The sequence below is a fragment of the Marmota flaviventris genome, chromosome 14 (assembly GCF_047511675.1).
Source record: "Marmota flaviventris isolate mMarFla1 chromosome 14, mMarFla1.hap1, whole genome shotgun sequence".
Lineage (NCBI taxonomy): Eukaryota > Metazoa > Chordata > Mammalia > Rodentia > Sciuridae > Marmota > Marmota flaviventris.
Window position 1 is genome coordinate 19618628 of NC_092511.1, and position 12865 is coordinate 19631492.

At 41.3% G+C, this 12865-nt stretch overlaps 1 protein-coding gene and 1 long non-coding RNA gene across 3 annotated transcripts in view; one reads left to right on the forward strand and one right to left on the reverse strand.

The window, feature by feature from the left end:
• Window positions 1–1495: 1495 nt before the first annotated feature.
• On the reverse strand, window positions 1496–2991 carry LOC114091115 (uncharacterized). Of its 2 annotated transcripts, none has more exons than XR_003582459.2 (2): window positions 2555–2991; window positions 1496–2051 (listed from the first exon to the last, which is right to left on the reverse strand). It is a non-coding gene; the product is annotated as an uncharacterized lncRNA (long non-coding RNA). The 2 variants fall into 2 exon arrangements; XR_003582458.2 differs by having other exon boundaries at window positions 2411–2991.
• Window positions 2992–3263: 272 nt separating this feature from the next.
• The window catches only part of Rab10 (RAB10, member RAS oncogene family), an 81509-nt gene continuing 71907 nt past the window's right edge, over window positions 3264–12865 (forward strand). The window contains exon 1 of the mRNA XM_027933395.2: window positions 3264–3912. Within this exon, the coding sequence (XP_027789196.1) occupies window positions 3786–3912 (127 nt within the window). The 5' untranslated portion in view covers window positions 3264–3785. The remainder of the gene's footprint in view (window positions 3913–12865) is intronic.

The window sequence follows — 12865 nt, forward strand, 5'->3', positions numbered from 1 at the left end:
ATTTTTGGTGACAGGGTCTTTCTAAGAGAACCAAGAGAGCAAGGGTGTGTTGTGGGAGGCAAAAGAGCTTCCCAAGCTAGCTTTGAAGTTGGGATCCTACTGCCTCAGCCTCCAGAGCTGCTGGGCTTACAGCACCACTCCCTGCCATGTATCCTTGTTTTTTTTTTTTAAACAAACAAAAAAATCTTTAAAATTTTTTTTTTTTGTAGTTGTAGATGGACACAGTACTTTTGTTTATTCTTTATGTGGTGCTGAGGATTGAACCCAGTGCCTCACATATGCTAGGCAAGCACTCTGCTGCTGAGCCCCAGCCCCAGCCCTTGTTTTATTCTTTTTCTAGAGTCACAGGTCTCCCTTGTCTAGATCACTTTTGTTGGCTTCAGTGGCAGATATAAATGGATGCTTATGCCTCATACCAGTAAAACTTTTTTTGGGGTGGTGGTGGTGGTACCAGGATTGAACCCAGCCAGAGGCACTTAACCACATTCCTAGCTGGTTTTATATTTTATTTTGACAGAGTCTTGCTAAGTTGCTTGGTGCCTCACTAAGTTGCTGAGACTGGCTTTGAACTTGTGATCCTCTTGTCTCAGCCTCCCATACTGTGAAACTTTTAATTAATTTTACTAAATTAACACTAAGTATCAAATACTAAGTACTGGTGAGCCTTCCAATTCTTACCTTTATGCTGTTATTTGGAGGTTTTTCTTCCCTTTACTTTTTTGGAGATAGTCCTGGTTCCATCACTAATAGTGTAAACTTTCTTCTTCTTAGACTTCCCATGTGTCAATTATGTCCAGGGGTTGAATTACATCAAAGATATGACAGTTCTAAAATTCTATGCTCCTGAATCAATAATAAGTAAAAATTTCTAATAAATATAATTTCTGAAGTTTTAGAACATGGGTTCATTGGGGGAAAAGTTCTGATAAAATTATTGGTTATAACTGGGATATAGAATGAAGAATTTTGTTTTATTTAGCTGCTCATTATTTCCTAAATTTACATAATAGTATTACTCTCCAAATTAAACTTTCTACATCAAAAAATCATACTTTTGGGATGGGGAGGTAGCTCAGTGGTAGAGCACTTGCCTGGCATATGCATAAGCCCTGGGTTCAATCCCCAGCACCAAAAAACAAAAACAACTTTCAAGATGCTTTACAATATTGGGGGTTGAATTTATCAGATTTATTTTGGAGGGAATAATCAAGCTAACACTGAAAATTTTGAGGTACTCAAGGGTTATAACTCTTGAATTGATGACAAATTTGTGAAGCACTGCTCATAGTTGGCTTTGTGATTTGCATAGCTAGCCTATTTTAGAATTGTTGATTTTATCATAAGACATTCCCAGCTGAATAAGAAATGATTCAGGGGATAAGTAGGTTTAAGAGATAAGACTATGAAAAACAATCAGAGAATCCAATCTAAGAGAGAGATATATGAGAAGACAAGCATCTTAAGTCATGAAGTTTAGGAGTGTTTGGGAAGGAAAAAGAATGTAAGAAAAGTCTTTATTTTTGTTCTAAGGATGGAACATGTTAAGTGCAAGCTCTGCCACTTAGCTACACCACCAGCCTCCCATGCTATAGTTTTTTTTTTTTTTTTTTTTGCACTGGAGATTGATCTCAGGGGTGCTGTATTAAGAAGCTGCACCCCAGCTCCTTTTTTGAGACAGGGTCTCATTAAACGGCCTGGAACTTGCCATTTTTCTGCCTCAGCCTCCTGAGTAGCTGGGATTACAGGTGTGAGACCACACTAGGCAAGACAAGTCTTTGAAGAATTTGAGACTGAAGCATGATGACTGGAACTTCCCCAAAGACTCATTTTAATTACATATCAAATACACCAACATTCTGGTGACGGTGGGGTTGTGTGTAAAACTGTGGCTTCAAATTCTCTCTGAATCCTTGTTTCTTGCTTTCCAGACGTCCCAGAGTTTAATACTTTTTCAAGCTGAACCAGCTCACCAGGTTCAACCACTTTGAGATCACATCCTAGGCATGCTGTAGTGATGGAGCATACTGAGGTCAGAAGCACGTATTTTCCAACTATGGAAAAAAAGAAAAAAAAAAGGGGGGGGGGAAGGGAAAGTGTAAATAAGATTGTTGGGGAGCTGGGTGAGGTGGCACACACCTGTAATCTCAGTGACTCTAGAAGCTGAGGCAAGAGGATCGCAAGTTCAGAGCCAGCCTCAGTAATTTTGCGAGGCCCTAAATAATTCAGTGGGATCCTGACTCAAAATAAAAAAGGGCTGGGGATGTGGCTCAGTGGTTAAGCTCTCCCGGGTTCAATCTCCAGTACCCGCCCCCGCACCCCTCTCCTCCAAAAAGAGAAACACTGTTGCGGGTAGAAGAAGAAAAAAGATAAGGCAAATTAAAAGAAAATGCAAGGTTCAGGTGGACTTCACCATCTTTGGATTTTCGACAAGGTGGTACTACTTGGCGGCAGGGAGGGGCCCCGCCTCCTGTGCATAGAGTTCTTGGCGTCTCCAGGATTCCCAAGGACCGCAAAGGCCTGGAGCAGGTTCTACGCGCAGAGCACAGCAGCGAACCTTCCATTCGCGGGGAGATTCTCTCTGCGCCCAGGTGCTCCTCAGCCTTCCTTTTCTCGCCCCGGAAGGACGATTACATCATTCCAACCCGAGTAGCTTGGCCAGCTTTTCCATTTCGAACTCCTGCTCTAACGCCAATTTTTCCTGCTTAAAGAAACTGGGATGCAGCAGTAATATTTCTCTTGTCATGGCCGGCCCACTAAAGCGAGCACTCCAGGAGACTTTCAAGTTTTACAAAGAACCTATTAAGTGACACTGGCCTTTACTTTATATATGTCTACGAGCTGTAGCTACACAAGAAAACATGACCACCTACGCCCGTCGCTGCGCCAAGATTCTCAAGCGTCCCACTCCCAACAAACTCCACGCAGAGGTTACCCGGAGTAGTTCGCTGGGAGACCCCGGGAATGCAAGAGGGAAGCAGGGACTAGCCACCGTGCTGCGCCTGCGCAGTCACTAGGCAGCGCCTCTCGCGGGGCGTGCTCGTACCGCCGCGCACCCTATCAGGCGGCCACAGGGTGCGCGCCCGCGGCCTCGCCCTCTCTGGCCCCGCCCCCGGCCCCTCTCGGCCCGGCTTCAGACAGAGATCCTTCACTCCTGTCTCCGCCCCCCTGTGCCCTCAACACTCTCTTGCGCGCGTGCGCAGAGGCGGACCGCAGGGCGAGGGCGCGAGGGAAGGGCGGGCGTACGTCCTTGCGTGCGTCTCAGGCAGCGCGCACGCCGGCGTGAGAGGGCACGGGGAAAAGGTGGCTCTGGCTGGGGCGGCTCGCCTTCCTGGGGCTATGTAGCTGGGTTCGTCCGCTCGCGGTCTTCGTTTGCTGTCCTCGCCGCGTCCCATCGCGGAGTTTCTGCCCGGGAGGGGCTGTCCTCCCGTCCGCCGAGCTCCCTCGACGGCAGAGCTCACTCGCTCGCCTGTGGGAGCGTCCCGGCCGAGCAGCCCTGAGGGGGGAGGGGAGGCCATTTTGTCCCGACCGACTCCCCGGAACCGGGCGGAGCGGCTGGGAGAGGCTGCGGAGCTGCGGTCGCCGCCCTCGGAGGCTCGGGACGCCGCCACCGTCGAGGCTTTCTTGAGGAGGCTGTTCCTTGGTCGCCCGCATCCTCTCGAGCCCTCCTTTTTTCCCACGCTTCCCCGGTCCTCCGGCCCAAGAACGCCCGGGTGAGGAGTTGGCCGTGGTGAGAAGGACCGATCCCTTGGGGCCGCCGGCGGCGAGAGCCCGAGCCGCTCCTCCCAATGGCGAAGAAGACGTACGACCTGCTTTTCAAGCTGCTCCTGATCGGGGACTCGGGAGTGGGGAAGACCTGCGTCCTTTTTCGTTTTTCGGATGATGCCTTCAATACCACCTTTATTTCCACCATAGGTAAGACCTGTGGGAGGGTGGCGGACGGCCTCTGTAGCGGCGAGCCGTTTTCTCTTACTCCAGACATCTTGCTTCTCGTAATATACGCCTTTGTTTCAGTGATTCCGATTCCAAACGACAGACCCAAGTTACTGTTTGAATCGGCTTTGAGCTGACTGGGGCGGGGTCTTCCCATGCTTCCCATCCGGTCTTCTGCTTTCAAGGTCTCCCCCTTTGCTCTGTGCCCGCTGACACAAAATATGCAGCAGTTTACAACGTTCCAGAATCCTGCCTGTTTCTTTAAGTGACTTGACTGGCTTTTTTCATATTTGTGTGGAATTGCTACATGTGTGACATTTTTAAGAGAGAGATTTTAGTGTTTCGGGCTGAAGCAATACTAGCTAGGTGGTAAAGGCCCTAATTTATACTTGGGGGCAAAAAGAAGATTGCATATGGTCACAACTTGGAGTGAACTTGAGGGTTTGTGTGAAGAATAATTAAGGCAAATTAGAGGGGAAAAGTGAGTTGGCCGAGTTGACTAATCCATTGATGTGTCAAACAATCGGAGGCTCTTCGTGCTTGGGGTGGGAATCTATGGCATGTTTGCCTCATAGTGTTTTTCAGGACATCAACAGAAACAGTAATCTGAGAAACATGATCAGCTTCTGTCCTCAACTTGACAGAATGGAGTTTTCTTTTCTGGTTTACTTGATGCTAGAATTTACAGTAAAGTGTGTTGTTGTTCACAGCCTTAAGGACTCCTAAAACACTTTGACCACATGTTTCAGAATTACTTGTTGTGAAAGTAAGAGCTAAAGGTTGACCTTTTAATCGGTTTCCCGTTTAGGAAAAGAAAAGGGAAGGCTAAGAAAGTCCCTTTTGACTCTGGCACTAACATGACTTGTGTGCTAAAGTAATTGTGCATGAAGTTCACTTTCTACCTCCCACAATCCTTGAAGAACACCTGGTTGTCTGTCATTGGGAGCCCAGCTTCTGCATTGGGTCAGTGGAATAAAACCCTTTTTAAAATATAACTAATTTTATAATGAGATTATTTAGAGAGGTAACTGCTGTAGTCTTTGAACTCTGGGAGTTGTCAAAATTAAATTGGTTTCAGCCAATTAATAGCATTATAGCTGGTTGGGATTTCTTATATTTATCAGCAATTTAACTCATTCTCATAAAACAAGTTATATTGAAATAAAATTGGACAAGTAATTAAATATGTTTTTTATTTAAATCACCTTCTTGGGGAAGGGGGCTTGTCATCATCATTCCCTGGGTACCATACTGTTGAGATATCATGATACTTAGAACTTGTTAGCACTTCTTAGCACAAAGTTTGCTTTTAATATTTTGCTTTTAGCTGTAGCTGGGTGGGTCAATCAGCAAATACCTAATGCTAGGCACTTTCATAGGCACTGTGGAGAAGTGGTGGACGCTGTAGACCCCTTGAGCATTCTGGTGAGGACAATCAGCAGTGTGGACAGTGCTAGAGTAGTAAGCACAGGGAGGAGGGGACTAGTCTGAATTGTGAAGAGTCTGAGTAGTCTTGCTTGGACATGATGTCTTAAATGCGTTCTGGCCAGGCATGGTGTAGTCCCAGTGACTTGCCAGGCCGAGGCAGGAGAATTGCAAGTTTGAGGCCCATGTAGGCAACTTAGCTAGACCCTGTCTCAAAATAAAAAAATATAGAAAGGGCTGGGAGTGTAGCTGAGGGATAGAGTGCCCCTGGGTTGAATTCCCAGTATTGCAAAAGAAAAAGGAAAGAAAGAAAGAAACAAAAAACAAACAAACAAACAAACAAAAAAACACAATAAAATGAAGTCTGAAGGACAATTAAGAATTGGGCCAGAGGGATGAGATAGTCTTTCTGGAGAGGGGGGATTTAATTCATGTGATAAGTTTTAACCAGCCTTTGAGAAGGATGGCATAGAGAGAAGGCAGCAGAGCAATATCTTCATCTACTCTAGTTTTTTTTGGGAAACCCAATCCTGTGAGAAAATGGCATAATTTTTGTGTGTAGTCCTTTTACTTGGGAAATGTGTAGTGGTTTTGCATCAGGCCTGCTGGGTAGGAATCCTAGTTCCACAGGTTATAGCTCTGTAACTTTGGCAAGTTACTTAACCTTTCTCTGCTTCAGTTCATTCTTTTGATCATTCCTTCCTTTGGATTGAACCCAGGGGTATTCTACCACTGAGCTAGCACTTTTTTTTTTTTTTGAGACAGAGTCTCCACCTAGTTCTCCAGGCTGGCCACCAACTTTTGATCCTCCTGCCTCAGCCTCCCAAGTCACTGATACTACAGGCACATTCAACATGCCCAGCTTCTTTAGAAATAACATTAATAATAGTATCTACTACATAGATAGTTGTTAGGATTTTATAAATGAGAGTAAAGTACTTTGGGTGGTGCCAGGCAGTTTTTTGTAGGAGCTTGGGGCGCAGTGTACAATAGCTGTATATAGAATATGTGAGTCTTCTTCTGTGAGACAGAAAGTTACACAATGTTACTTTATCAATTGAATGTCCAACACTTGGTAGTCCCTCAAATGTTTGTGTTCTTTTTTTTTTTTTTAATATTTTTATTAGTTATTGATGGACCTTTATTTATATATATGTGGTGCTGAGAATCGAACCCAGTGCCTCACACATGCTAGGCAAGTGCGCTACCTCTGAGCCACAACCCCAGCCCTTGTTTGTGTACTTTTAAACAATTTCATTTTAGTCTCTGATGTTTATGTATTTTGATAAAAGATATTGACTAGTGTAGGCTGAGTACATCTTCAACATATATGAGCTCTGTGCATAGATTTGGTAGTATACTATTGTCTTAACCAGTGCTGTTCAAAAGAAACGTGAGCTGCATACATGATTTCACTTTCTTTTTTTTTTTTGGTAGTGTTGAGAATGGAACTCAGGGGTGCTACACTATTAAGCTACACCCCCAGCCCTTTTTATTTTTAATTTTGATACTGGGTCTGGTTAACTTGCCCAAGTTGTCCTCAAACTTTTGATCCTCTTGCTTCAGCCTCTCAAGTGATTGGTACAGGTCTGTACCACTGCTCCTGGCTAAATAATGTTTTAACTCATATCTAAGATGTTATTTTATTGTGTAGTCAATTTTAAACAATTGAGTTATTTTATACTATTCTTCTCCAGTGTAATCTATACTTACAGCTCACCTCAATTTAGATTAGGCATATTTCAAATGCTCAGTAGCCACATATGGCAGTAATTACCAATAGTTCACGTCTAGACAATCCAAAGCCAATTGATTAATGTGCAGATAACTAGAAGTACTCTGAATATATACTACTTTTTAGGACATTTAAAATATTAGTTGAGTGGGTAATTTTACTTATTTATTTATTTGTTTTGAGGTGCTGGGGATTGAACCCAGAACCTTGTGCAACCAGACAGGAACTCTGCCAATGAGCTATAACCCAGCCATTGTTTTTTCACTTACGGCATTCTTTAAGTATAAATGATAGAGATGTTTGTGAGTTATCATTTAATTGTTATTGTTTGTTTATTTGTTTTTGGTGCTGGGAATTGAACTCAGAATCTTGTGCTTGCTAATCACGGGCTGTATAACTGGGCTACACCTCCAAATCCAGCATCTGAGATTTGGTGGGTTTTTTTTTGGGGGGGGGGGTACTGGGGATTTGGGGATTGAACCCAGAGGCACTGAACCATATCCCCAGCTCTTTTTTGTGTTTTATTTAGAGACAGGGTCTCATTGAATGGCTTATGTTGGCTTTGAACTTGTGATTCGCCCGTCTTTAGCCTCCCAGCTGCTGGGATTACAGGCATGTGCCACCACACCTGGCTGAGGTTTGTTACAGAAGTAGAAGTAATTATTTACTTGTGTTCAGAAAGCCCAGACTCTCAAAATAAGGTAGGTACTCATTATTTCAGGCACAGTTTTTCTTTCTTTTTGGAACTGGGGATTGAACTCGTGGGCACTCAACCACTGAGTCACATCCCCAGCCCTATTTTGTATTTTATTTAGAGACAGGGTCTCACTGAATTGCTTAGCTTAGTGCCTTACTATTGCTGAGGCTGGCTTTGAATTTGCAATTCTCCTGTCTCAGCCTTCGGAGTCGCCATTGCGCCCAGCTACAGTTGTTTTTCTTTCATTATTTATTTTTTTAAAATATTTTTTTTCTAGTTGTATTTGGATACAATACCTTTATTTTTATTTATTTATTTTTATGTCGTGATGAGGATAGAACCCAGTGCCTCACCCGTGCTAGGCGAGCACTCTACTACTGAGCCACAACCCCAGCCCCTACAGTTGTTTTTCTTAATGAGGATCGGTTCTTTGAAGAAATAATTTTTGTAGATATATAGTGTTTATTGTAGTTACAAAGACTTGAATTTATAAAATTTTCTGTGTTCTTTCAATTCTCACATATTTGTAATTAGAAATTATGTAAGATATTTGTGGTCAGACTTATTTCGGACAGAAATAATTGCAAAAACAAGTTCCTGGTATGTTCTGCACTAAACCAATCTCAAAGCAAATTGAAGACACTGGGATATAAGTTGCACAAGAGCAGAGATCTTGGTATTTGTTTGGCTGATAAGTATGAAGTACCTAGAAGAATCCCTGTATTTAATGGGTGCATAATAAATAAAGGCAGGCAGATACATACAATCAGGATCCTTTTAATATAGGATTGGAACTAGTTTAATGTTTTTCTTTTCACCTACTTCCTGAATATTAAGTGAAGTAGTTTGGGATCAGATTTTACTTAAGACTATTAGCTAATATAATTTTACGGCAAACTTGGTCTTTGCAATTGAAAGATTGTAAAAGTTGTTTAAGAAAGTTGCTTTTTGTTGGATAACAGATTTCAGTGGCTGATTTGGTTATACTCTTTTGGCAGTATGAGCTCAGGAATGTATTCCCCATTAGTGATTTGAGAGTCACATAAACTTGTCTCAAAAGCACAAATTTTTAGTAAGGTGTTTCCTTTGGATATGCCATCTTTTGATGTTGCTAATCCTCTACCCACCCCAGATTTATGATTACTTTTTCCACAGGCAATATCCTCCATTGGGAAATGGAGCCTCTGGACTCTGTGTGAGTTAAAAAAAATTAAGTTGGTAAAAGATTTTGCCCCCGGGAGAGGTATAATGCATCTTTTTTCTTGTCTGGAGTGTTTTCACTAGCTTTGGAAGAATAAGTTGAGTCTACTGATTTGCATTTAGGAACCAGTTGATTAAATTGAGCCAAGTCCATTTTCTGTAGAGTGGCTGCTCTTTTGGAGAAATGAGCCAAACCTTTGTCATATTAAACGTGTCTGGGCTCTCCTGTGATACTCAGGCAGCAGCTCATGCAATAGGAATGTCACAGTGCCTAAGGAATTTTTCTCAGTTGAACATGTACTTTAGTATTGATTAAAAACTGTTTAGGGCTGGGATTGTAACTCAGAGGTATAGTGCTTGCCTAGCATGTGTGAGGCACTGTGTTTAATCCTCAGCATTACATAAAAATAAATAAAAAAAGGTATTGTGTCTATCAACAACTAAAAAAAAATAATCTAAGTCTGGGGCTGGGGCTTAGTGGAAGAGCGCTCACCTAGCACATTCAAGGCACTGGGTTCAATCCTCAGGACCACATAAAAATAAATAAAGAAAATAAAGATATTGTGTCCAACTACAACTTAAAAAAAAAAAAAACTTATCTAGACTTTTCTCCAAAGCACATGTACAAATGGCCAATAAGAACATGAGAATATACTCAACATAACTAATAATTAGTAAAATACAAGTAAAAAAATCATAGTGAGATGTTACTTTATACCCATTAGGATGGCTGATATCAAAAACAGATAACATACAAGTGTTGGTGAAGATATGTAGAAATTGGAGCTCTGGTGCATTGCTTGTAAGAGTATGAAATGGTATACCTATTGTGGGAAACAGTATGGCACTTTTTCTAAAAATTAAGAATATGATCCAGTAATTATGCTTCCAAGTTATAGCCAAAAGAATTAAAAGCAGGGACTTGAACCAGATGTTTGTACACTAGTGTTCATAGGCATATTATTTACAATAGCCAAAAGATAGAAACAAATGTTCATCAGGGAATGGATGATTAATAAACAAAATATGTTATATTTGCACAGTGAGCATTATTCAGCCTTAGAAAAATTCTGATAAGAGGTACAATACTTGAAAACATGCTATGAAGTGAAATAAGCCAGACACAAAAGAACAAATATTATGTGAGGTGTCTAGAATATGCAAATACATAGAAATAGGAAAAAAGTGGTTGTGGAAAAAAAAAAGTTGGGTTGTGGAAGACAATGTTAGAGGGAGTTATTTTTTAATGGGCACAGAATTTTAGTTTGAGAGGATGAAAAAGTTCTGGAGATAGGTCATGGTGATGGTAGTATAACATTAGAATGTGTTTAATGCCACTGAATTGTACTTAAAAATGTACTTAAAACTGGTTGAAATGCACAAAAAAGATAAAAACTGTATAATTTCACTTACATGAGGTATCTAAAGTCAGATTGGTAGAAACAGAAAGTAGAATGATGATTACCCATGGGCCAAAGCCTGAGGGGGAAATAGAAAGTTGTTTAATTGGGTTCAAAACAACTCATTTCAGTTTGACAAGATGAAAAAGTTCTATTGCACAACTATGTTATATATACCCTTCTCCCACTGTGTAGAAATGGAAATGGTTCCAGGCCCCTGTGCCAAAATCTGTGGATCAAGTCACTGTACAAAATAGTATAGTATTTGTGCTGGATGGAATGGTGCACAACTGTAATCCCAGTGATTCGGGAGTCTAAGGCAGGAGAATCACAAGTTCAAGACCAGACTGGGCAATTCAGCAAGAAAGGACCCTATCTTAAAATAAAAAGTAAAAAGGAATCTGGGTATAGCTCAGTGGTGGAACATTCTGGGTTCAAATCCCTAGTGCTCCCTCCCCCAAAAGTATATATAATATAAATTATGCACATCTTCCCATAACTTTATTATTATTTTGCTAGTGTGACATATATTTAATGGGCACAGAATTTTATATATATTTAATGGGCACAGAATTCACTGGGGAGTGAATCCAGGGAGTCTCAACCTCTGAGCCACATCCCCAGCCCTTTAATTCTTTTTAGTGATACATGACAATAGAGTCTATTTTGATGTATTTACACAAATGTTATTCTAATCAGGATCCCAGTCATACATTTTAAGTTATCTTTAAGATTACTTTTTTTTTTTTTCCATTTTATGGTGCTGGGGATTGAACCCAGGGTCTTGGGCATGCTAGGCAAACCTCTAACACTGAGTTACAAGTATCCCGGCTTTTAGATTGCCTTTAGTACTCAATACTATGTAAATGTTGTGTGAATAGTTATTTTGTATTGTTTAGGGAATAATCTGTACATGTTCAGTGTGGAAGCAATTTTTTCCCCCAAATGTTTATGTGTGTGTGTGTGTTTAAATATATTTATAATTATTATTATTTTTTTAACTTGTTGATGGGCACAATACCTTTACCTTATTTATTTTTATGTGGTGCTGAGAATCAAACCCTGTGCCTCACACATATGAGGCAAGCTCTCCACCCCAGCCCTTCCCAAATATTTTTATTTGTGGTTGGTTGAACTGAATGATAGGCAGTCTATAATGCAATATCTGCTGATGCTGAACCTAGTGATGTGAGGGTAGATTGTATTTAACACTACTGAATTTTATACTTAAAAAGGGTCAAAATGTAGTTTGGTAGTAGAGTGAATGCCTAGTATGTGAAGGGCCCTGAGTTCAATCTCCAGCAACCCCCTCACTTCAAATAGTTAAGATGGTAAATTTAATGTTGTGTTTTTTTTACCACAGTTGATGGTTTAGTGGTAAGTTTCTGTTAAGTGTATTTTATACCCCTTAACAAACAAACCACAAAACTATTTAACATTTGATTCGGCTTTCTAAAAGAGCATTTAATCACCAATAGTCCCTTCTGTTCCAGGTGATAGCTACTATTAACCAGTGGTCAGTGAGTCAGGAGGATCCTTTATCATAGTTTCCCATGCTTTAGGATCATTGGTCTATACTTTCAGGTATTGAACGCAGGTTTGTAATTTAACCCAAGGATGCTTTACCACTGAGCCTCATCCTCTGCCCTTTTTATTTTTTATTTTGAGACAGGGTCTTGCTGAGTTTCTTAAAGCCTCCCTGAGTTGCTGAGGCCGGCCTTGAGCTTGTGATCCTCCTGTCTTAGCCTCCTGAGTTGCTGAGATTACTGGCATGCTCCACCATTCCTGGTGGTATTGTCTTTTTATTGTGCATAGACCTCCTTGGAATCACAGAATGTTAATGCCAGAGAGAATCCTACATTGAATTTTCAGAGAGGTGGAGCAACTTCCCAAAGGTCTTATGGCTAATTAAAGAATCTGACCTTTCTTTCCTGCCCTTCCTACTTGGGATTGAACTGAGACCTACCTCTGAGCTACATTCTAAGCCCTTTTTTACCTTTTGTTTTGTTTTTAAATACTTTTAGTTGTAGATGGACATGATATTTTTATTTTTTATGTGGTGCTGAGAATTGAACCCAGTGCTCACATGTGCTAGGCAAGCGCTCTACTGCTGAGCCACAACCCCAACAACCCTTTTTTACTTGCTAAATTGCTCAGGCTCATCCCTAACTTGTGATCCTGCTTCAGTGTCTTCAGTAGCTGGGATTACAGTTGTGTACCCCTGTGCTCAGCTTGTGATGGAGGTGTTTTTTTTTTTTTTTTTTTAATACCGAGGATTGAACTCAGGGGCATCTGACCACTGAGCCACATCCCCAACCATATTTTGTATTTTATTTAGAGACAGGGTCTCACTGAGTTGCTTAGCACCTCGCTGTTGCTGAGGCTGGCTTTGAACTTGCTATCCTATTGTCTCAGTCTCCTGAGCCAATGGGATTACAGGTGTGGAGTTTTGATTCCTTTGGGACCATGTTTTCCATT